The sequence below is a fragment of the Chrysochloris asiatica genome, unplaced genomic scaffold (genome assembly GCF_000296735.1).
Source record: "Chrysochloris asiatica unplaced genomic scaffold, ChrAsi1.0 scaffold00050, whole genome shotgun sequence".
Lineage (NCBI taxonomy): Eukaryota > Metazoa > Chordata > Mammalia > Afrosoricida > Chrysochloridae > Chrysochloris > Chrysochloris asiatica.
The window spans coordinates 4,297,062-4,322,492 of NW_006408568.1; the positions used below are offsets into that span (position 1 = coordinate 4,297,062).

Consider the following 25,431-nt stretch of genomic DNA (forward strand, 5'->3'; position numbering starts at 1 on the left):
CGGTTCCGACCCATAGTGACCCTGTATAGGGTTTCCGAGGGTGTAAATCTTTACGGGAGTAGAAAGCCTCATCTTTCTCCCGCGGAGCAGCTGGTAGTTTAGAACCGCTGACCTTAAGTTTCGCAGCCCGATTCGTAACCACTATGCTACCAGAGCTCCTTTCAAAGGCAGGTACCAGAATTAATGATCTAGAAGTTCCCTCCAGTCTTTGTTTTTAAACAAATAATCAGTCTGTCCTCTGCTTATAACGTTTACACGAATGAAGGAGCACCAAAATAATCATTTGGGGAGTAAATAGGCCTTCATTCCATTATAGAAGATAAATTAAAATTGAAGAGGAAAAGAGATGTCCAACTCTAGATGTTTTCCTTCCACAGGCTTGAAAGAATCCTTTTCTCAAAACATAGTTTTTTTAAACACAATTGATGAGGTGAGTATGAGAGAGGATAAAGAAAAAAATGTGTCTACATGATATATATTTGTAGGAAGTTTCATGATATACTCATACATCCTGACTGCTAGAAGCTTCAAACACGTTATCTGTTGCATGGTTTCCAAGATTTAAAGCCCAATCCTTGTACTCTCTACATTACTGTAATTCCTCATGTGACAATATCATCTTACGGTAACTGGTACCAGACTTGCCTCTTGACAAAACTATGAAATTGAACAAAATATATGTGGCAACACTTTCCAGGCATACATTAGTACAAAATCATGAAAAAATTCACAAATTAGGTCCCATGATCATCCTAACTTTCTGTCTTGTTGTTGCTAAGTGCCATCGAGTCAATTCCGACCCACAGCAACCCTGTACAGGGTTTCTGAGGAGCAGCTGAAGAGCTTGAATTGCCCACCTTGCAGGTCAAATGGCTTTGCAGTTGTTTAACCCACCACACCAGGATTTCTGTCTTAGGAGGATTTAATAGCTAAGTAGCAATCCAGGCAGAGTGACAATCTCACTGACTGAGGTTGCAGGGAAGGTGAGAATCCTACCACTGAAAACACCACTGCCCTCACAGGCCTATTGAGGCTAAAATCCACAACACTGACACCACCAAATGCTAAGGAATTCTCATTCACTGCTAGGGGTAAGAGGCAATGGTAGTGATACCTTGGAAGACCATTTGGCAGTTTTTCTTACAGAGCGAAAACAGTCTTAGCAAATAATCCAGCGATCACACTCCTAGGTATTGACCCAAATGAATGAAAAGCTTTCAAATAAACCCCTGCACACAGATGTTTCCAGAAGCTTTATTCGTAATGGTAAAAAATGAGAACCAATATATTCTTCATTAAGTGAAAGAACAACTGTGGTACATCTATACAGTGGATTATTTTGCAATAAATAGGCCAGTCAGGAATATGACCATGAGACCAGAACTGGATGGTGCTCAGCTGCCATTTTGAGCCAAGATTCCAAAGAATCCAAATCAAAAGGGAAAAGTTCACAACAGAATTGCGACGTCTCATGAACTCTAGACTTACTGGAGCCATGGCGGGTAGATGAATCCCTCAAACTATTGCACTGAGATAAACTTGAAACCAAAAATATTCACTGAAGTCAACTTAAAACAGAATACTTGAATTAGTTGGGTGGGAAAAAAAAAGTCTGCCTTGACCATTATGCTTTTTAAAGATCGATATGGGATCAAATTGACAACAGCAATTAGAAATATTAGATAGGAACCCTGTTGTTAAGTGCAGTTGAGTCAGTTCTGACCAATAGCAACCCTGAATAGGGTTTCAAGGAGCGGCTGGTGAGCCTGAACTGCCAACCTTGTGGTTTAAACCAACTTTGCATTATAGTGCATTGACCCATAGCACCACACCAGGACTCCAAATAGGAACCCTAAAGGGCAGTAGTTGTTTTAATGGGGGAAGAATTCATGAAAGGAGGGTAAGACTAAAAACACAACTTGAAGAATATAATCAGTGTCACTAAATGGTACCTATAGAAACACTAAGTGGCACCTATAGAAACACTAAATGGTACATATGAATTGGTATATGCTTTGCTGTGTATATTCTCAACATAAAATTTAGAAAGCAAAAATGATCCATGAGCCTATGAAGCTATAGAGAAACCTTAAGTGCATGGTGCCAAGTGGAAGAAGCCAGTCCTTTATGATTGCAACCATATAACATTCTGGAAATGAAAAAATATGAAAACAGTAAAAAAAAAAAAAAAAAAGATTAGTGCTATTACCAGGGTTTCAGGGAGAGAGAGAGGGATGAATAAGCCCAGCACAGGGTAATTTTAAGGCAGTGAAACTTTTTTTGTACAATGACACCGAGCACTTGTCAAAACCCATAGAATTGTACAACACAAAGAATGAACCCTAATGTAAACTATGTTGTTGTTAAGTGCTGTCAAGTTGGTTCTGACTCATAGTGACCCCATATAATCTTTATAGGAACACAAAGTCTCATCTTTCTTCCATAGAGCACATGGTAGGCTCAGACCACTGACCTTGCAGTTAGCAATTCAGTGCTAATCCTAAAGCGCCTGCAGTGCTCCAATATAAACTATAGATTTTAGTTAACACTGTATCAATGTCAGTTCATCAATTATAAGGGGAAACAAGGAGGGAAAAGAAGGCTTCTGTATAATACTTCTGTAAATTAAAACTGTTAGAAAATAGAGTCTATTTTAAAGAAATGTACAAGGAGTTATTCACCCTACTACACATTCAATTGTATAGTCATAAGTACGAAGTATAATACTGATACAGAATTTATCATATAGGCCAAATATAGGGGAGGGAGACAAGGGAGAGTAGAATCACAATGGAAATGGACGGAGTCTTAATGGTGGGAATACTTGCTTCACTTGTTAAGACTCATAGTGACTCTGTATAAGGTTTCCGAGGACTGGCTGGTGACACAGAACCACTGACCTTGTACTTCAAACTGACTTTGCAGTCCAGCACATTAACCTACAGCGCCACACCATTGCTCCACTGCTTTAGCAGTCCAACACTTAGGATCCTCTTACCTTACACCATACAAAAATCAATTCCAGAGAGCTGACAGATTTAACATTCAAAATGCCTTTAAAGTTATATGAAAAAGATTATTGTATGACCTCATGCTCGAGAGGACGTTAAGGACAAACATACACAAGCCATAAAGGACAAGATACTGTTCATTTCGTTTAAAAACTGAAACACTTCTAAGGAAAAAACTATCCTAGAACAAGGCTAAAGACAACAAACTGGTGGATGTTTGCAATGCATTTAACAGAGTGAGAACTGGTACCCAGAATATTTCAACTACTCTTACAGCATCATTCATTTAATTAAAAAAAAAAAAAAGCCCAACAGTCCCTTCCACCATCCAAAATTTTTTTAAGTATATATATATGATTTCCTATATACAAACATATATATCATAGTACATAAATTTTTAGTTTAAAAGTGTCCAGAATAAGAGGAAATAGTAGTATTGAAAAAGTAATTAAAATACCAGTTTTACTCAGTAAAACAGCAAAAACTACTACCAGGTGTTGAGAATAATGTGGAAACCCAAGAACTCTCTAATACTGCTTAGTGAGGCTGAAAACTGGGTGGGCTCTTATAAAACCTGGAAATGTACTTTTAATGATCCAAAGATACAATAAAATGCACATTGTAGAATTGTTTCTATAGGAAACCATTTAACTAATTTGCAGTAAACATTTTTGTTGTTGTTTGGCCATTCAGCAAAAATATGCATTTGCAGGTTTTATAAGAGCTAGATGAAATACTTAAATGCCTATCAACAAAGGAATAAATCAACAAAATATTCTTTATTTATTCAATATAGTAGTTACAATAGCATCCATACATATCAACATAAGCCCTGCATCCAAAGCACATGTGAAACATACACTCAGCTTGATGGCAATGACACAAATCTTACAATAGTTTCCTAAGGTAGCAGGTGAAAATGTTAAAAAACAAACAAACTGGATGAAAGCATACACAGAGTCATTGTCTTATCAGAGTGGGGGATGGGAACGGGACATTAATGGTTAGAAGAGATTAATTTACATCTTAAAAGGTTTCATTTATTAAAAAGAAGGAAAGCAAATATAACAAAATGTTAATTATTATTTTTGGCTGGTAGGAGGATAAACAATAATTTATTCTTTACTGCTGATTTTCAAGTTTTATTTCCTCTGGTATTCAGCTACAAGCTCTGTTCCAATACTGCCAATAATCCTGAGAGTGTCACTCAAATTAGGAAACAAGGTAATAAACACCAAACTTTACATGTAATTTAAATAAGATTCAAAGTAAATTCTGACTGAATTTTGGCTTATTTTAGTCTTCATCGTCTTACAATACTCATCAGCACAACTTAAAAGCAAACTATGTGCAAAACACTTTATTTATTTAGATAAAGCTGTTTGAAAGACTAAGCTACAAAATTAAGATAATCACAATGGTTTTCCTCCAGTGCCATCTAGTGGCAAGAAAGGGCAACCCGCCCTTCCACAAAACGACCCGCTGTGGTTATGAAACCATCACTTTTCAATGAGGCCTTCTCTTTTATTCTGAAGTCATCCTGTGCGGTGCTATCTAACTGTTTACTTTATTTAGAGCCTTTTCACCCTACAGGTTAGTTAAGAAGCAAGTGTATAGTTTTTTCTTTCTTCTTAGTCAAATTCTTTTGGAGGGGAGGGAGACTCTCCTAGCTTTCACTGGTTTTGACATCAGTCAGATTAATTTTGGTATCATTTAGAAAAGTTGCTCTTCTACGACACACTCCCATTCAGAGATTCCTTCTTTCCTTTTTTAAAAAATCTAATGATATCTTTAATTTCTGTCCCTCACCGATCTAGTCTACAATCCTAATCTGTGCTCATCCACATGTCAATCCTTCTAGAATAAAAATTCCAAACTATTTGGAATTTTTTCTGTTTCTACAAAATACATTTTAGTGTCACAATTTTACATAAGCTTATGTTAATTTTTCATGTAAAGGGCAGACTTTTCTTTAAATACATAACATACTGTCACTATAAATATGAAGAAAATATTACAGTTCCTGGATGAGATAATAAAAAAACACACACACAGTATCTGACCAAGAGCAAATACAATAGGCTAGGCTTTTCAGACACTATGCATTTTCCATACTGCAACAGTGAAGTCCTTCATCCATTTACAATCCAGAGATGCAATTTAGCAAGGTGGTAATATTACTCTGGAAAATGCCAACTGTACTCAGACAAAAGAAGTCCATTCTAAATGGTTTCCCATTAGTGTTTTATGTGGCTATGGCTCCATATAAAATCGTAACTTTAGATAATAGAAAGCTTTTTAACCGTTTGCAAATCAACACAAGCAGAGGGAAGAAATGAAGCAAAAGGCACTCTCTCAGAGGCTCAAAACTATTAAGATTCTGACGGAGATTTAAATTTAGCTGGTTTCAACCATTCCATTTAGATGATCCTGCAAGTTCATGCAAATACATTCAATTGTTGGCTTAACTTCTTTTCCCTCCTCAAAGTTTATGATAAAGAGACTGATCCCTGTATTGGGGCTGACTGACGTGAGTTCGGATTTGCTCAGAGTCGCTGGTAGGGAACACTTAAGGTCAGTGAGAAAATAACCAAACAGGCTTCTCATATAAGCACCATGGCTCACAACTAAGACATTGGCTACTAAACCTAGGGTGCCACCATCTGAATTAAGCTCAGATCCACAGTTTTTTCCTAAAGGAAATATTTCTGCCAGAGAAGGTTCTAGACAGTGACCTGATGCTCCTTGGGAAAACTGTTCTTTCTGGCCTGCTTCTTTCAGGATCAGCTGGCATAGAAACTCAAAAAAGTCTTTTCCACGCATTTTTACCTAGAAGAAAAGAGAAAAGGTGAATGTTCTCCACCAGAGTACACTCATGATTGCCTAAAACAGAAATGAAGAGCAAAACTGAGTTTATTTTTTCTAATATGTCCACATAACACAGGAACTCTAGCCTATCTTTCTATTCAGTCTCTCAGTGATTTCAAAACCCCTAAGTAACTGTCCACCATATGCCAGGGATACTATGGAAGTAGACTGGGGACCATGACAAATAAATGACAATTACGGATTTCTAACTTCAAAGCACTCAGTCTAGTTAGGGAAATCCACAAATATATGGAAACTACAGTGCTAACCAGGAAACTTTACCTGGCACTCCAGCTCAGTTAGAACAAAAATATTCTGTCCTCAGGAAAGTTTCCATTCAGCGTAATACTCTTAGATCAGTAAGAAAGGACAGGTAAGAATGCAAATAAGAGAAATAACTGGTACTAGTTCCAAACCCCATAAAAAAGGTTGAAATGGTCAAGTGATCGGCGTGCTCTCACTGTGCCTCTAAACAGAGCTTGTTTTCCCCGTTGGCTAAAGTATTTGTCATAAACAATGAAGTGCAATGATAATGATATATTCTACTTGGTCATAAACGACTGGCTTTAGTTTCTTAATATATTCTGTAATGATTCAGCCATCCGGCTGCTGATACACTCTGCTATTGTCAAGTTCTATCGAGTTGGTTTCCACTCATAGTGACCCTGTACAGGGTTTCGGCCGAGCGGCTGATACGTTTGAATAGCCAACCTTGCAGTTAGCAGTTCGATGTTTATCCTACACTGACATATTCTAGTTGCCATTTAAAAAAATTTACCTTTCTCTTTTTCTGCTGCTACCCATTGTAGTCATTAGAAAACAAAATGTGACCGTATTTTTGGAGGGAAGAGAGACTTCATGTTGAAAGTGGACATTTTGAAGGTTTTATTATTAGTGAAGAATGCCACCAGAGACTGAGTGGAAACTGCCCCTCTCTAAAGTGTCATTCTTATGAGCCAAGAATACACTGTTTAAAATGACAAGTTCATCTTGAAGGAATAACGTGGAACCTAATTTAAAATAAAGATAGATTAATCTTATGAAAAAGAGCATTATAATTGATAACACTGAACGGGGCGGATTTGTTAGGCGAGTAACTCTGGAAAAGCGTTCCTGCCGCACAGGTGGCATCATGTATTTATGAGATTTCGACATAGTCATCCACTTTGACTTTGTAATTTGTAGTCCTCAAAAGACTATTAAAAAAAATAATAATAAAAGTCCATCCTTATACTTAGAAATGCTGCCACTGTGATGACATCAGTAACAGGGCTGAAGGGGTAGGGCAGGCTTGAGGATTTCACTTCTTGGGTAATTTCACCAATCACTCTCCATCAACAGCCCCACATTGATATTACTGTCTACCACACTAAACTTGCTACAGTCAAGTCGATTCGGACTCAGAGTCACTCTGCAGTGCAGTAGATGATAATTAGAGGGAGCAAAGATGTGGCAGTGGCAGTCTGCTTCTGGAAAGACTCCAACCTAGGAACACCACTACAATAGCTGACATCATTGCTCCTTATGCATCAGATGACATACTCAGCTGCTAGCTGAAAGGTCTGAGTCGACCCAGAGACGCCTAGTGCTCTACTTCTGAAAAATCTGCCATTAAAAATTCTCTGGAACAGAGTTCTACTCTGATACATATGGGTTACCAGGAGTCGGAGTTGACTCGAAGGCAATTACTGTCTAACAACACATTTTCTTGACCCCTCATCAGAACTGACTGCCTACTTACACAAGCAAGCAAGGATAAAAAAAACATGTTATCTGTATACTGAAATAATAATCATTGATTAAGTGATCATCCTGATAATATATCATATCACAGAGTTGTTTTATGAACTAAGCAACTTTTAAACGGCTCAGCTAAAATTTAGAAACATCTGATTGATAAAATGAGTCAGATTTTAGCGATTCTATGACATTGGCAAATTCATCAAAGTGGTAACTTGTTTCTGGGTTCTACACACATACCTGTTCTAACGTCTCTCCTCCAGGTGGTGTGAATATGGGAATTTCTTCCCCAGCTGCTTTGGCCAATGCCCTTAGCTCAGCCAGCGGCTTGCCTTCTGCAACCCCATATTTCTGCAATGATTCAAGACATAAAATTGCCTCAAGTTAATTTGCAAACTAAGCACATGTTTATGGCAAGTTAAGAACAAAGCTTAGTTTCCTCCCACTTACTCCTTTGACTTGACAACATGAATATTCTGAGTAGCGAGCAGGCCATGCACCCTAGAAAATGCAGCTGAAATCTTGAGTTGTCCACTATGTCACAGTGGGCTATATGGAACAACCCAATGAAGCTAGTGTAAGTAGAAGGCAAGACTTTTCCTGGAGGAATACAGGCCTATGCAGAGACTACAGGGACAGAGACAAACATACCAAGTCAGTCGTATCACTATGAACACAAATGCTCCATACTTCACCTTCACAAGAGCTTGAAGAAACAGGTATTTTTAGCTCCATACTTAAAAAAATGAGCAAGCTGAATTTCAGAAACTAAGCAATTTGCCTATATCCTCACAGCCAATAATAAGCAAACTGAAATTTCAAATCCACATCTGGGGAATTCAAAGTTGCAGGATTTTCTAGATTTATTTGAGATGGACCCCTAACAAATGAAACTGAAATCACAAAAGAATCCAGTGGCTAAGAAATGTGAGGAAATCTTCTCGCTAATTACGAGTCAAAAATGTGAAAATTTAAATGATACCATCTTTAAGCTATTGAGCTAGAAGATCAAAGAGATTTATAATATCTAGTGTTGGTGGAAGAAAAAGAAATGTTCTCTCAGATCACTCAAGGGAGCATAAAATGGTACTTTTCTGGAAGGCAGCTTAGTGGCATGTATAAAAAACCTTAAAAAGTACACATTCAGTAATATCACTGGTAGGAATTTATCTCATAAGTACATAAAGAATTCAGTACAAATCTGTTTATTTTAGCACTATTTATACCATCAGTGAAAGTAAATCATAGCCTAGCTGGCCCATCCATAGTTGTTCCTGTTGTCTGAGCCTTCATGGTGATTCTGACTCACAGGACCCTATAGGACAGCCAGAACTCCCCCCAGAGGACTTCCTAAATTGTGATCTTTACGGGAGCAGATTGCCAGCTTTTTTCCCGCAGGGCCACTGATGGGTCCGAGCTGCAGACCTCTGGGTTAGCAGCTGAGGACTTTAACCAATGCAACATCAATCCTCAGCAGTAGCTTGCTTTAAAAACTGTGATCGCCACATACTGGAATAATATAGTCATTAATTAAGTGATAATATTGATGTGTATTTATACGCAATGAAAACACTACATATTAAGTGTGAATAGCTGACTTAGAAACAGTATATATATTATATAAGATTCTAGTATGTATTGTAAAAACATATAATAAAAACATATGCTAACCTATAGATAGAAACAGACAGACTGAAAGATATAAGTCAGGAACATACATGCCAAAACATTAATAATATGTATCTGTGGGTGGTAGAAATTTTAACTATTTTTTTTTTTAAGTTATCACTTTTTTCACACCGTGTAATGGACCTTCTTGCTAAATAAGATATATAAAGAGACAAATCATTATCCATTGGTTTGCTCCCCCCCAAAAAAAATCCAGTAACCTAAGCAGAGAAAAATCCAATACTGAAATATTATTTTTGCTTCTGAAATAATTTAAAATTTAAGTTTTTAATTACAAAATCAAGCTTCTTAATAACAAAATATTTTTGGTAAACATTAAAGTAAAAATATATACACATTTTGTTATAAAACCCATCCATGTTCCAATCCTCAAGTTCTAATTCTTATATCCTCAATCTGTTGAGCAACTTCTGTTACAAAGAGGAACATTAAAAATCATCACTTGCTTTTTCTGTACAAGAATAGACCTATTCACTTACTAAACAAACATTCAGGATGACTTAGAAATGCATGTTAGGCAGTGAGATCACAGTGGTGAAGGGGAGACAGTTCCATACAGCTCCCCAGACGACGGGGTGGTGGGGATACTAACCAATGAACAATAGTGAAAGACCACCAGGATGGAGGGAGACACAGGACACTGAAGCTCACAGGAGAGAGGTCTATTCTGCACTTGGGAAATCACAGAAGCCCAAGGCCTGAAAGGCAAGTAGAAGCTGGTCAGGTTTGAGGAGCAAGTATTCAAGCAGAGTGGACGTGGGACTCCGAAGTTCAGTGAGGAGTGAGCACAGGGCATTTGGCAACTCAGAGATGATCTGAAAGAGGCCTGTTATCAGTGGTCCTGAGCATGGAATCCAGGGTCTGAAGCCTTGAATTAAATCTCAGATCTGCTGTTACTTGCTTGGTGTACCCTAGGCATAAACATAACCCATGTGCACCTTGGTTTCTGCATCTGTAAAGCAAGGGTTACCATCCTTGTTGGGTTGCTGTGAAGATAAATAAGCCTGCAGAGCCTGGCACACTGCCTGCATGCGGTGAGCTCCCTGTGAGAGCTCACTGTTCTTGTTTAGACAGCAGGAACACTGAGGGTGAGGCGAAAAGGGAGGAGACAGGCTGAGGATCAAACAGATCACAGTCAGGTTTTAAAAAGTCTGGACAACCTCTTGAAGTCAAAGGCAACAAGTGAAGTGCTGTACACAAAAGCACTGAAATTACATTTTCAAAAGATGACTCTGACTGTAATGTGGAGATCAGATTGGAAGAGAAGGTGCTTGACAGAAAACAGGAGAATCCCTATTACCTTAAGCTAGGTGAAAGAGGACGCTGGTCTGCTATGGGAGAGCAGCTGTAGGTTGGAAAAGAAATGAATGGATTTAAGAATACTAAGAGGTAGAACTGACATGATGGTGATAAGATGCACCATGTGGGAAACAGTGAGGAGTCAAGAATTCATAGCTTCTATAAATGAGTACAGCAGGAGCCCTTTAGAGAAAAGATTGTTGAGTCCCACTGGGTTGGAAGTAGCTAGGGGGCAAACAGAAATAAACAGCTGGCAGTTTGGCATGCATGTGTAAAGCTTAGTTAAGACCTAAGCTAAGTGCACATACACTGAGACATGTGAGAAGAGTGTGACAGGCCTGCCATGCTTTTCCAGGTCTCATAAATTTTCCACTTTTGACAGGTGCACCTTTATAGCCCTCTCAGTGAAATGTATCTGAGTTCCCCTTCTCTGACAGTTTTCCTCCTTAAACAGCTTCCAGCTTTCACAAGTTTGATTGTATTTGGAATTTATCAGCTTAGTAACTTAAGTCAAGATAGAGAATGCAATGGTCCCCTCCCAAGCCCCCAGAGAGCACAGAGTAAGAAAAGATGGCCTAACCCAAGAAAAATGCCTTCTATTATGTGATAAGAGTCTCCGCCATTCAGCATTCCATTAAGCTGAGCACACTGGTGCTTAGCAAGTTTGAGCACTGGTCCTCAGACAGGATGAGGCTTTCCAAGCAGCACAGATGTTGAAGCTCTATCATTTTGTTACATTTCTAACTGGATATGAGCAACTGAGGAGTCGCTGGGTGGTACAAACTGTCAAGAGCTCGACTACTAGTCGAAAGACCGGCTGGCCGTTCAAACCCACCCAGGGGTGTGAAAGAAGACAGGCTTTGTGAAGCCTTCAAAGGCTTATTGTGCCCACAAGCAGTCCCCATGAATCAAGTCCACAGCAACTAGCCACAAACAATATAGAAGAAACGACAGAGCTGGCTGGGATAGTAACCAGTCAGTGACACAGTAAAATAAAAATACAGTTCTAAAATGACAAGTCTGTTTAAAATCCAGATCTCAAATTGCTTCACAGCGTTAGCTAAATCACAACTTTGGAAGATGCATTTCTAGTATATAAAAGGAGCATAAGAAGTTGATTCATATTTAAAACTGGACTGGAAGGTGAGGAAGGCATGTTTCGTTTTTACTCTAAACTCTGTACTATGTTAAGTTCTTACCATTACAAGGGGACTTCAAGAAGTTCATGGAAAAATTCTATTATCTTTAATTGCCATTTTTCCAAATTTTTTGAGGCCCCCTGGTATATCTTGGTTTTAAAAGAGACATCTCTCAAAAAGATACTAATAATTTAAAAATAAGATACTATATATAGAGTGTGTATAATGACTGCCTCATAGTAAATCTTAACACATCTGTTGATTCCAGATCCCTAACAGGAATGTATCTAAAAGTGATGTGGCTTATTGACAATTTATGATAAACAGTAATCTGTAAATAAACTGCTTACCCTTTCTCGAAGTCTTGAATCATACTTTACTGTCATATCTTTGCACAATTTACTTTTCTCCAAAATCCCATGCATGGTCTGAAAATCAAAACACAGCTGTTTCTTGTCTCATAAAAGTCACTATCATTCTGGCCTAAAGTATCTCCAGATGCATTTGATCTTTTTGAGGAGTGTTTTAACTTTCATGAGGACAGGTCTAGATTAGCCTTTCTTAAGCCTGTATTTCAGCCTCATTACTAAGGTGGCGCTTTCTGTGGGTGGTGGTGGTGGTGTCGGTTCTGACTCACAGAGACCTTGCACGGGGTGGGTTTCTGAGACTGTCAATCCTGTTGAGAGCAGAATGCCTCATCTTTCTCCTGCAGAGGGACTGGTATTCAAAGTGCTGACTATGCTACCAGAGCTCCTTGAGCCACTCTCAGTGGATTCATCGAAATCTCTCTACTTTGGCTGATGGAAACTCAAATACTTCATTCCCAGCCCTGTGCAAGTTCGAGAAATTGCCAGCTGCCAGTAATTATTCTCTCCCTGTTAGTTTCACCACATGCACATGCAGATTAATAGCCAACCTAATATTCATGGAGGGTCCCTATAGACATTCCTGGTCCTGCTTCTCTGTTAGCTCCCTCTTCCAGCATCTGTCCCTCAAATTTTAGTAATCCTGGCTTTCCCAAATACCCACCTCTTTCCCTTCGACTCACTGTGCTCTATTTGGGTACCCTCCTCTGCCATACTGTGGAAATTACATCAGTCAGAAAACAGGACAATCTTAGTGCTCACTTTGTTTTCTCCCGATTCAGGGACATGGCCCCATGCTACCTTTAGTCCAGTGTCTGAAGACACTTGTTTTGTATCTTGTGTCATGTTTTCTAGTTTTTTTATGAGGAGAGGCAAATCCCAAACCTGTTAACTCCCTTGTGGACGGTTACAAAAGATCCTGTTCATTGAGTTTTTTATTTCAACATTATGTTTTATACATTTAGAAGTTGATTTGGTGTTTTCCTCATCACTGGGATTTTAAAAACATTCTGTCCCCTTAAAATATTTCAAACTTTTTTTTAGTTCTGTAATCTGCTAAAATAGCTGGGGTGTTTTTTTGTTTTTTGTTTTTTTTTACTGTATTTGGCCATTCTAATATCTGACATTTCTGCAGGTTAAATGCCCCTACCTGCTGTTTCTGCTGGCTCGCTCCCTCATGGACATCTTGTTTGTACTGTTACTAGACAATTTTTTTCAAAACTAGTCTAATTTGAAAATTACCAAACTAAAATAAAATGAAAAAAGTCAGCACTGTGTGACAGGAAAGGGGTCAGGAGTGATGGGGTCTCTGTGATTCAGTACCCTACAGTTTCTGGTGGTAGACTCCAAGGTTACCTCGTAATAAGACTTCTGACCCACTCGCCTCCACCTCGACTCTAAATTACCTGCTTTGTCCTCACAAGGTCACTGGAGAACACATGAGTAAACGTCACTTTACTGAGGAACAGGCCAGCAGCTGCAGCTTGTTTAAATCCAGTTTCTGAAAGAGGCGCATCTATTCCTTGGCCTATGGTATTAAGAAAAGGAGCAACAACATTTGAGAAACATACATAAGTGATACAAATTAAATTAGACGTGAACAAATATTACATTTTCAGTGTTTCAGAAAAAAAAAAAAAAAATTCCCTTAGGCAGCTTCAGAGAACAGACAACAGGAAAAATATGTCAATATTCTACAAAGGCTTAGCATTATAGATTGTACCTCAAAAATAAATGCTGGGGTCCTAACCCCTATACCTGGGGAAAGGATCCCTGGTGGTACAGTGGTTAAAGTGCTCAGCTCTAACCAATAGGTTAGCAGTTCAAGCCCACCAGCTGCTCTGTGGGAGAATATGGCAATCTGCTTTCATAAAGATTTACAACACTGGAAGCCCTATGAAGCAGTTCTATAGGGTCTGTCCTATAAGGTCTCCATGAATCTAAATTGATCGGACAGCAGTGCGTTTGGAGTTTGGATGCCTGTGGAAATACTTCCATTTGGAAATAAGATTTTCTTTGGATGTTAATGTGGCCATACCAGTGTAAGTGTGTCATTAACCTAACCACTGGAGTAATGCCAAGGAAAAGACTAGACACAGAGGCAAGCAAGTAAGAAACGGGGAGAGTGGCAGCAGTCATCATGTCGAAAGCATCAAGTAACCCGGAAACACAAAAGACTAGAGACTGAGGCAAGGTTTCTTCTCCAGAGTGGACAGAGAGTTTTCTCGGGTGTCCTGAATTCGGACTTCCAAGTCTCCTGTGGCACTGAAGGGTAAGCACTGGATTGCAAGGTCGGTTTGAACCACAAGGTTGGCTCCTCAGAAACCCTATACAGGGTCGCTATGAATCAGAACCGACTTGATGGCACTTAACTACAAACAGCAAACTAAGATAAAATACATTTCTGTTTGTTACAGCCATCCACTTGTACTTCTGTAACATCCACACTAAGAAATGAAGACACACAGGTGTTCAGCTTTTTCCAAGAGACTGTTCCTCTACGATGAGGCCGCCAACTGGTAAAAGTGACACCATCTTGTCAGAAGAGAGGTCAGTAGTGGCAACTGTGGTCTGTACTGTCCTTCAGGTTAACCAGTAGTTACATCCACCCCAAGGCCTACTCTAGGAGCAAAGAAGTGCCTGAAGTTCCCGAGGAATCAGCACAACTGGAGATAAGTAGGACATGCGTCTGAAAGTCCTGGACCTCCCCACTCGAAGTCCTGCCCCAAATCACTAGAAATCTTCTTTTCCCTTTCTTCTTAGGTTGACCATCTTTGGAAGACACTACGCAGTCCCCTCTGCCTCCTGTAGATCCAATATACACTAAAACTTGCTTACTTCACCACACTCCTGTCTCGGGGTAACTGGTTTTTCTTGTGGCAGGCAGCACGAACCACCATTTTGCAGTATCACTATGACAAATTTAGACCCATAAAGACTTCAGACAGCTAAATCCGCAAATACAGTATATAAAAGTATGAATAAATGACACACAAAAAATAGAAACATAAAAATAAGAAAGCAACTTGAGACCATCAAAAGTTATCCGAGGGTTTTTAAAAGAACCAGATATTTTAAAATTAAAACAGAATTGCTGAGGGAAGGGGAAAAAAAATCCCAGAAAAGAACAAAAAGAATTCCGCAATGGAGTAAGAGAGTGATTAAATTAAAAGGAAGCTATATGGATGCAAAACAGAGCTCAATATATTGCCAAGAATGAAACACAGATACAAGGATATGGAACACATTTAAGACATATAGGGATATGAAAAAGAGAATAAGAATTCTTGACTATCTAACTGGGACTCCAGAGGGTGAACAGAGAACATGGAGGAGAGGGAATATAAAGAGAGGAAGGCTGGTGAGCACTATCTTCTCTAAGATCTACCTATAGGGAATCTAACTGACTATACAGCAACTCAAAAACTCGGTAAGACACTCAGGGGGCGGATGAGTTTATGTTAGTGAGGGCGAAGCAACTGGAAAAAAGAAGGCGAGAATGGCTGCACAGTCTGAAGAATGCAATCGATGTCACTGAGTGGTAAGTGTTAAAACTGTTGAATCGATGTACGTTCTGCTTTGTGTATTCTCAACGAGAAAGCAAAAACTGACTTCACTGCATCTAAAAGTACATGTGGCAAGGGATTAAAGTACAAAAGATGATTTGGGTGGGTTAAGTGTCATTTGAAAACAAGGGTTCATTTAATTATTAGATTAGTTTCGAGGACCGTTATATACACATGGGGCATGAAAACCACTGTCTCCAAACCCCAGAATTTCCTAACAACAGCAAACTCAATGCTTTCATCATCATAGCACAGAAACAGTATGTCCAGATGAAAGCTCACCCAAGACAAGCTTTGAAAAGTCAGACTAGCTGGGTCACAGGGAGCTCAGGGTCTAAGCTCAAGTTAACTGAACAGGAAGGAAAAACGTGTTCAGAATAAAGTAACAAAATACATGTGAGAACAGTTCTCTTTTTTTAAACCTCTTCTTTGCTACTACTAAAATTAAAACAACTATCTTAGCTGGAAAATACTACTATCACTAGCCAGTAAACTTTATGCTTCCAATAGGAAATCATTTTAAACCTATGCAGTTTAATTCTAAGACACCTAAAACCCAATATAACTCCTTACTTATATTGGGCCAGTCCAAAGTAGTCATTTAAGAGATTTGTTCTTCTTAGTTACCAACCATTCTGGTCATATTTCTGTTATAATGATGCTTTAATTCTATAATTCCAATTCACAGTACACTTCCCAGTTCACCCCACCCACCAAATCTGATTAACATATCACAGTAACATTAGAGGAGAAAGAGCTAAAATAACAGGATTACACCAACCTTGAATTATTTTCTCCTTGTTTAACTTGGTTTCCCCACTGAAACAGAGAGGGAGGAAGAAGAAGAAAAAAACTTAATTAGCAAATTAAGTTATTTTGAGATGGGGGGAAAAATCAGCAAAATTATTACTAATAAAACAAAAGGACAATAACAGTCCTAGAGATCTTATGGACCTTATAACATACCTTATAATCGCGCTCACAAGAAGACAATTTCATCTAAACTAACATTTGATACTCTACTCTGAATATGGATCCCCTGCATGGTGTAAATGATCACAGTGCTTGACTGTACACTACAAAGCTGAGATTCAAAGCTCACCCAGAAGTAACTCACAAGAAAGGTCTTATGGCCTACTTGGGAGAAACCAGCCATTGAAAATCCTGTGGTGGAGGATAAACTGAAGAGTTTGTGCCTAGGGGGCAGTAAGTTCATTTTCATGGCTGCGGAATCATATGATTTGGAAAAGGATACCAAGAATGGTTGCGCAACTTGAAGAATGTAATCAGCATCACAAAATTGTACATGTACAAACTGTTGAGTTGACATGTTTTGTTATTTTCCCAATTTTAAAAAGAAAGCATGTATTTTCCCAATTTTAAAAAGAACCATTCTACTGGTCACACAATGAGTCAGAATTAACTCAAGGGCAACTCATGGTGGTAGTGGTGGGATTTAATGGATGATCTAAGAAACTGTCCAAAATTAAAATGTATACATCATTTTCAATCTTAAGTTACTTACAAGTGGAAGATCCTTTAAAAGTATACAAAACCTTAGGAATCCCTGATTTTTCTCGTTTCTTGTTATGCTATGTTAAACTGAAAAATTTCCTGCAAACCACACTGGAGAAATGAACTTTAGGTTACACTTAGAAGAATTTAAAAAACGAAATCAACCCAAAATATTTGACAACATCAACTGCTGATGAAGACAAAGAAGAAGCAAGGGAAACTCTCATTCATTGCTGGTGGAATGGTGCAGTCATTCTGGAAGGCATTTTCAGAATCTCTTACACAGCTAACCATGGGCCTCTCATACAATCTCAGCATTCACATTCCTAGACATTTACTCTGATGAGTTGAAAACGTGTACATAATAACTTGTACACGAAGTTTTGCTGTTAAGTGCTGTCAAGTCATTCTGACTTATAGTGACCCTATATAGGGTTTCCAAAGAGTGGCTGATGGGTTAGAAACATCAACCTTCTTCTGGTTCAAACCGACCTTGTGGTCCACAGTTCATTATCCTGCAACACCACACCAGGACTATAGCATCTTTATTCATAACTGTCAAAAACTGGAAGCAACCAAGATGTCCTTCAATAGTTAAGTGCAAAAACAAACGGCAGTACATCCATACAATGGATTATCACTCAACAATAAAAAGAAGTGAAATCCCAAGCCACAAAAGACACGGAGAAATCTTAAATGTATATAGGTAGTCCTGAACATATGACATATTTGAGTTAAGACAAACTGTACTTATGTTTTGTTTTGTTTTTTTGTGGGGGGGACTACATAAAAAATTTATGTACTACATAAAATATTGCAGCATAATTTGCTTATCATTCTAATGCCAACTCCACAAAACAAAGATCGGATTTATAAAGATACTGGTAAAAAAAGGCAATAATGATTAAAACAGGGAGGGTGAAGGTACTGACTTATGTCAAAACTGATTTATGACAGAGTCATCAGAAGGGAACCCTATCATAAATCAGGGACTAATTGTATCACTAAAAAAAAAAGAAAAAAAGAAAAGAAAGGCAGTCATAAAAAGCTACATGCTCTAGAATTCCAACTGCCATCTTGGAAAAAGTTGAAACTAGAGAGACAATAAAAAATGCTGGTGAAGGTGTGGAGAAACTGGGACCCTTCTACACTACTGGTGGGGCTGTAAAATGATGCAACTACCGTGGAAAACAGTATGGCGTTTTCTCAAAAAGTTGGAAACAGAAATACCATATGACCCAACAATCCCTCTACTTGGTATAGATCCTCAAGAAATGCTGTTGTTGTTATGTGCCATGGAAGTCGATTCTGACCGATAGCGACCCTATACAGGGTTTCCAAGGAGCAGCTGGTGAGCTTGAACCACCAACCGTGCAGTTCAAACAACTTTGCAGTCTGGCTTTTTAACCCACAACGCCACACCAGGACTCCATTATAGAGCAGTTTTTGTTGTTATGGGCCGTGGAGTCAGTTCCGACTCATAGCAACCCTGTACAGGGTTTCCGAGGCTGTAAATCTTTATGGGAGCAGAAAGCTTCATCTTTCTCCCGCAGAACAGCTGGTAGTTTTGAACTGCTGACCATGAGATTAGCAACCTGATTTGTAACCACTACGCTACCAGAGTTCCTTCCATTATAGAGTAGGAATCCAGAAATAGAAATCCTTTTCACAAAAAACTTTCACAACTACTTAATTTTACAGCTTTTATCAGCTCTATCATGATATTTTTGGAGTCCTGGTATGGCACTGCATGATAATGCATTGGGCTGCAAGGTCAGTTTTAACTGCAAGGTCGGTGGTTCAACCACACCTGTCGCTCCTCGGAAACCCAATACAGAGTTCACTATGAGTTGGGACTGACTTGACAGCACTTAACAACATTAATATTGTTGTTAGATTCCATCGAGTCCATACCCACTCATTAGCAACCCTATGCACAACAAAACAAAGCAATGCCCACTCCTGCACCAACCTCACAACTATTGCTATACTTCAACCCATCCATCTCGTGGGTGATCTTCCTCTTCTTCTCTGATCCTCCACTTCACCAATCATAATATCCTTCTCCAGGGACTGGTCACTCCTGATAATATGTCCAAAGTATGAGAGACAGTCTGGCCATCCTGACTTCCAAGGAGCACTCTGGCTGTACTTCTTCCAACACAGACTGGTTGGCTCTTTTGGCAGTCCATGTTGCTTTCAATATTCTCCTCCAACACCATAACTCAAATGCATCAATTCTTCTAAGATCTTCCTTATTCACTGTCCAACTCTTACATGCTTATGAGGTTATTGAAAATACCATGGCTTGGGTCAGGCATCAAACTGACATCTTTGTTCTTAAACACTTTAAAAAGGTCTTAAACAAACTTAAAATTTGTTTTGGGAGACAGAAAGTATTGTTAAGTGTTAAGCGTCATGGAGTTGGTTCCGACTCATAGTGAACCTGTTAAGGGTTCCCAAAGCTTTACATCTTCAAGGGAGTAGAAAGTCTCATCATTCTTATGTGGAGTAGCTGGCAGGCTCGAACCGTGTACCTTGTGGTTTGCAGTCCAGTGCTTATCGTATGGTGCCACCACGTTCGAAAAGGTAAGTAGATAGCTAAACTTGTTTTACTATTAATTTACTTCCCTTAACACAAGTTTGGTTTGTAGTATCAGTAGTGAATGTGGAGGGAACTGAAAGGTCAGAGGAATACATTCTGAAAGTGTCAGGAGTAATACCACCCATTTTCAGAATCTGCAATGTGTAATCCACTCCGAAAACAGGACACCTGACTCTGCAAGAATCCAAACACTATGCCAAGAAGTGGTCTTATGACCAGCCATTTATAGGTTCTACAAATGGATACCATTCATTTTGTACGTTATCACACTTCATTTAAAAGATATTTTTTCAGTCACGATTTATACTCTGTGGCATTTCTTTAAAAAAATCAGATAGAAACTTAACTTCTCAGTCACATCCTTTTATAGAATTTAAATGCAATAGACAAGTACTCAGTTTTGCCACAAAAGCGACAAATCATAGGAAATATGTTTGCATTTGGGGCACATTTTCAAAAGATAAGATTTCTCGTAGATGGAAACAAAGCTTCCTATTACTACCTGATATTCAATCATGAGTATAGCTGAGTCCTGGTGAGGGTGCTCTAGGTTAAAAACAGAACCGCAAGATCATTTTGAACCAAAAGGTTGGCGATGCAAACTCACCAGTCACTCCTCAAAAACCCTATACAGGATCGCCATGAATAGGAACTCACTCAGCAGCACTTACCAATAACTGTATCCTAATTCCTCTACACCAATTAATTCATATGAAAATATAGATTTCAGGGTTGGTAAAAGACTATTCCTAGCTGATCTGAGGCAAAAAACAAAACTTGTAAATAAATTTCCCAACTTATCATATATTTATGTTTATTCGTAGATTAGTCCTAGTAACAAAGACTCTCCCCAATCGACCAACCCCATTAAAAACAAAAACACAAATATCAGTTACAAAACTACACATATAGATGATCTAAAGGATTAATATTCAACAGAAAATAACTGACATTAAAGTTAAAAAAAAAAGTTTTTAAGAGATGGTTAAAAACTGAGGTGAAGTAGATGATTTTGCAGTTGATTGCAAACACCTCAAATTACATTTCAAGAAATACTAGGTCCTTCAATGTGTTGTATGGATGACAATTCCTTTATATCCGTGTGTAAAGGAATTATACATAATATATGTAGTATTTTTCAACAATGGTGTGGTATACGATCATGAGAAGTTACACTGTATTAGTAACAGAACTGAAGTTCAAAATCTTGGGCATTATTTTCCAAAAATGATTCACATTACTAATGCAAAGCGAGGTTATTAGCATGAGTCAGGGAGCGGGGTAGGGAAACAGTGCAAAATATAAAATGTTGCGGAAAGAAATTTTGTCCCACAAAATGTGCTACATAAAGAGCCCTGGTGACGCTGTGGGATTAGAGTTGGACTACTAACCTCAAGGTCAGTAGTTCAAACCCACCAATGCTCCTCAGGAAAAAGATGAGACTGTCAACTCCCATGAAGATTTAGGCTAAGAAATTCTATGCCTCACTGTATAAGTCAAGACTGGTTTCACAGCAGTGGGTTTGGCCTGGTTTTACCCATGGAAATAATCCCATTTGGGAAGTCTTTGTTATATTAATGAGATCATAACCGAGTTACTGTTGTTAAGTGCCCTTGAGTTGGTTCCAACCCATAGTGGCCCTACATAGGGTTTCTGAGTAGCGGCTGGTGAGCTTGAATCACCAACGTTGCTGTTCAAACTGACTTTTCAGTCCAGCACATTAACCTACAGCATCACACCAGGATGTGTTTTAAGACAATCAATGTTGTCATAAAGTGCACTTAACAACAATGAGAAAATAATTTTCTGTTCATTAAAGCCATCCACTTGTGGTATTTCTGTTATAACAGCACCAGGAAACTAAGACTAAGTACAGTAACCACAGATTCATAAATTGCAGTTTGGCTTTATGCCAGCCACATGATGTTTCCTCACCTGCAAGCTGAAGCTATCTTTACCTCACTGGGTGTTGTCAGAATTTAACTAAAATAGTGCCTGTTGTTATGTGCATCAGTCGGTGTTGTTGTTGTTATGTGCCATTGAGTCGGTTCCGACTCACAGAGAGCCTGTACAGAGTTTCCGAGGCTATAAATCTTTACGGGAGCAGAAAGCCTAATCTTTCTCCCGTGGAACAGCTGTTAGTTTCGAACTGCTGACCTTGCTGTTCACAGCCCAATTTGTAACCGATACACTACCAGAGCTCCAGTATAAGGTCTCTGAGGAATAGCTGGCGGGTTGAACCACACACCTTTCGGTTCAAACCGACCTTATAGTTCAGTGCTTTATCCTACCGCGCCATACCTGGCCCTTATTAATAACTTACGAAGGCTTACTTTTGAACTGATTTCTATGGAGATGCACATAAAGATGATACAAAGAAGCAGGGAGACAATAACACTCATATATTCAAGTAGATACTGTCTATAAAGGAGCTCTGGTAGCATAGTGGTTACAAGTCGGGCTGCTAACCTCAAGATCAGCAGTTCAAAACTACCAGCCATTATGCGGAAGAAAGATAAGGCTTTCTGCTACCATATAGATTTACAGCCAATTGACTCCATGGCACACCACCACCGCCACTGTCTATAAAAGATTCTGCAGGAGACATTGGGTGGAGTGGGCTTCCCAGCCCAAAGAGCAACGTGGTTATAGAGCCTTCATACGGTACGGTAAGGTAAGGGTTTAAACTGAGATCACCTTACTTCCCCAGGTGGGAGAAAGATATAATTGTATGCTTCCAGCAAAATTTGTTGTTGAGTGCCATAAAGCCGGTTTTGCCTCATAGTGACCCTATATAAGGTTCCTGAGGCTGTAAATCTTTGTCGGAGCAGAAAGTCTCATCTTTCTCTGGTGGAACAGCTTGTGGTTAGCAGTTGCCTTGGAAACTCTACAGGGCAATTCTACTCTGTCATTATGAGTCAGAATCTACTTGATTGCAGTGAGTTTGATATTTTTCCAAGGGTGCTTTAACGTAGATTTCTTAAAATACTTGAGCTATAACACTGTGTCAGATACTGTGTTGGCTGGTTCAAGGATCAGAAAATTCAGAAAATTCTCTTCCATAACCGTAACTGTTGTTGTTATGTGCCATCGAGTCGGTTCCGACCCATAGCGACCCTGTATAGGGTTTCCGAGGGTGTAAATCTTTACGGGAGTAGAAAGCCTCATCTTTCTCCCGCAGAGCGGCTGGTAGTTTCGAACCGCTGACCTTAAGGTTCGCAGCCCGATTCGTAACCACTACGCTACCAGAGCTCCTAACCGTAACTGTAGCCCCTGTTAAGTAGATCAAGTAAATTCCCTGCTTTCTTTAAAATGCTGAGGTGTACAAAAGAGGCACAGAGAAGCAATATTTCTAGTTCAGAATTGTTGTTTAGTGCCGTTGAGTCAGTTACAACTCATAGCGACCCTGTATAGGGTTTCCAAGGAGTGGCTGGAGAATTGGACCACCAACCTTATGATTCAAACCAATTTAGTGCTTATTGTACTGCACACCAAGCCAGGACTTAGATGAGTCCAAGATTGTCTTCTTACAGAACAGGGCAGAAGAACCAGTTAAAGTCAGCTTGAGAATGCTAAACTGTATTTGTTTTGTGTTCCTTGTGAGCTCCAGGAAGGCAGAAATGGTATCTTATTTATCTGTGTAACTCAGTCCATTGGCATATAGTACCTACTCAAAAATGCTGGTCCAATACAATTATATACATATTTGAGGACTGTTGTTGCTTTTGTTAAATTATGTCATGTTAAGTCCCGTTGTGTCAATTCCAACCCATAGCAACCCTGTTAGGGTTTCCAAGGAGCAGCTGGTGAGCTTGAACCACCAACACTGCAGTTCAAACGACTTTGCAGTCTGACGCATTAGCCATTGAGGACTAGCTGCATGTTTTATCAAAGCTGTCCTTATAGAAAAAATAATATTCAAGCTCCCTGCTCCATAACCCATTGCTATGGACTCTAAAAGCATCCCTGCATGGCAGAGTAGAACTGCCCCGTAGGGTTTCTCAGATAGAAATCTTTACGGGACACAGACTGCCACGCCTATTCACAACAGAGCAGCCGGTAAATTTGAACAGCTGACCTTTCAGTTAGCAGCCAAAGGGCTTAACCACTGTACCACCATAGCTCCATAAGATGCATCAATGGTTGATATGTATCTATATATTTATATCTGTACCTATATATTTTAAGAAGATCACAAGGGGAGAAGTCTTTCTTCCCAGGTGTTCTGGGTGTACTTGAACCTCCAACCTATCCATTAGTTTTCAAGAGCTTCATTTAACCATTTGTGCAACCCAGCAACTCTTTCCTGAAATTACTCTGGTAGCATAGTGGTTACAAATGGGGCTGCGAACCTCAAGGTCAGCCGTTTGAAACCACCAGCTGTTCCGCGGGAGACAGAAGAGGCTTTCTGCTCCCGTAAAGATTTACAGCCTCGGAAATCCTGTACAGGGTCGCTGTGAGTCGGAACCGGCTCCACGGCACATAACCACCACCAAATATATTTCTTCCCTCGCTGTTGCTCTATATACACTTTTCCCTTTCTCAGTTAATTCTCACAGTAACTAACCCAGAGCACTATTATTATCTCCATTTCATGAATCAGGAAAATGAGGTTAGAGAGAGGTTAAATTAGTTAATTGAGGCCCAAGTACAGAGAGAACCTAGCTAGAACGAGGATCTGTCTTGGTTCAAATATCTGGGTTCTTAACTACTGTTGGCGTTTCACTTCCCATTGACACTTGGAAATCTGTTGAGAAAGATAAAAGGCACTCAGCGACTGCCTGTAATCTGTTGTGACGATTGAAATACTTTTGCTAGAGATAATGCGGTCCGCCGAAGGGAGGGCGGAGGCTCTTTGCTCTCCCAGAACTGTAATCTCGGGAGGGAAGAAATCAATCTCAAATATAAACTGGAGACTGGCAAACGAGAGGATCAGCCGAGACAGGAAAGAGGGAGGCAGCCAGTTTCAAAATGTCAGCCAGTATCAAACTCTTTAGACGCTGCTTAGGAGCAAAAACGATGGAGTGTGGAGACATGGTTTTTCTTTCTTGGGTTTCAGCTCTGATACGAACTGGCTGGGAACCTGGGTGACCTATCCGTGTAGACCTCACTCTCATCGGCGATTTAAGACTTGCTTTCCTCCCTCTGGACAGCTTGGGGCAGGGCAAAGGGAGGGGCCGAAATGAGGTAACACTTGTGAAAGCTCCCAGAAAAAGCTCGGTCCGAGTCCACCCTCCCACGGTAGAGCAACCGGGAGAAGAGTGGGGATTAATGTTCCCTTCCCCAAACCCGAAACACACCCGATAATGAGCAAGAGAGAAGGGCAGCAATACTCACTGTCGGATAACGATCAGAGAGAAGCGGGTCATCTTCCCGGAGCCTGTAAGGCGGCGAAGCAATGGCCACAGCTCGGCGTCTGACTCCCGCACCGCTCCTCGCCGCTTCTCTGCACTGCGGACTCACTTTGCCCACACGACTTCCGCCAACCCCGACCCGCCGGCCGGCTTCGACACCATAGGCTGAGAAGGTATCTTACGTCATCACAGAGAGGCCAATCAGAGAGGAGGCAGACCGGGGGGGTCGGCGGAGACTGGTAGAAAATGAAGCCCCTCCCAGGACTGTGGCGCTTGCGCC

The 25,431-nt window shown here is 39.7% G+C and overlaps 1 protein-coding gene across 1 annotated transcript; it reads right to left on the reverse strand.

The window, feature by feature from the left end:
- Positions 1-5,408: 5,408 nt before the first annotated feature.
- LOC102818379 (chromosome unknown open reading frame, human C12orf5) lies at positions 5,409-25,166 on the reverse strand. Its single transcript, XM_006862768.1, has 6 exons — positions 25,135-25,166; positions 16,459-16,496; positions 13,518-13,639; positions 12,097-12,174; positions 7,860-7,970; positions 5,409-5,840 (listed from the first exon to the last, which is right to left on the reverse strand). Exons 1-6 carry the CDS (start codon positions 25,164-25,166, stop codon positions 5,409-5,411), a joined length of 813 nt encoding a protein of 270 aa, XP_006862830.1.
- Between the last annotated feature and the right edge of the window lie 265 nt (positions 25,167-25,431).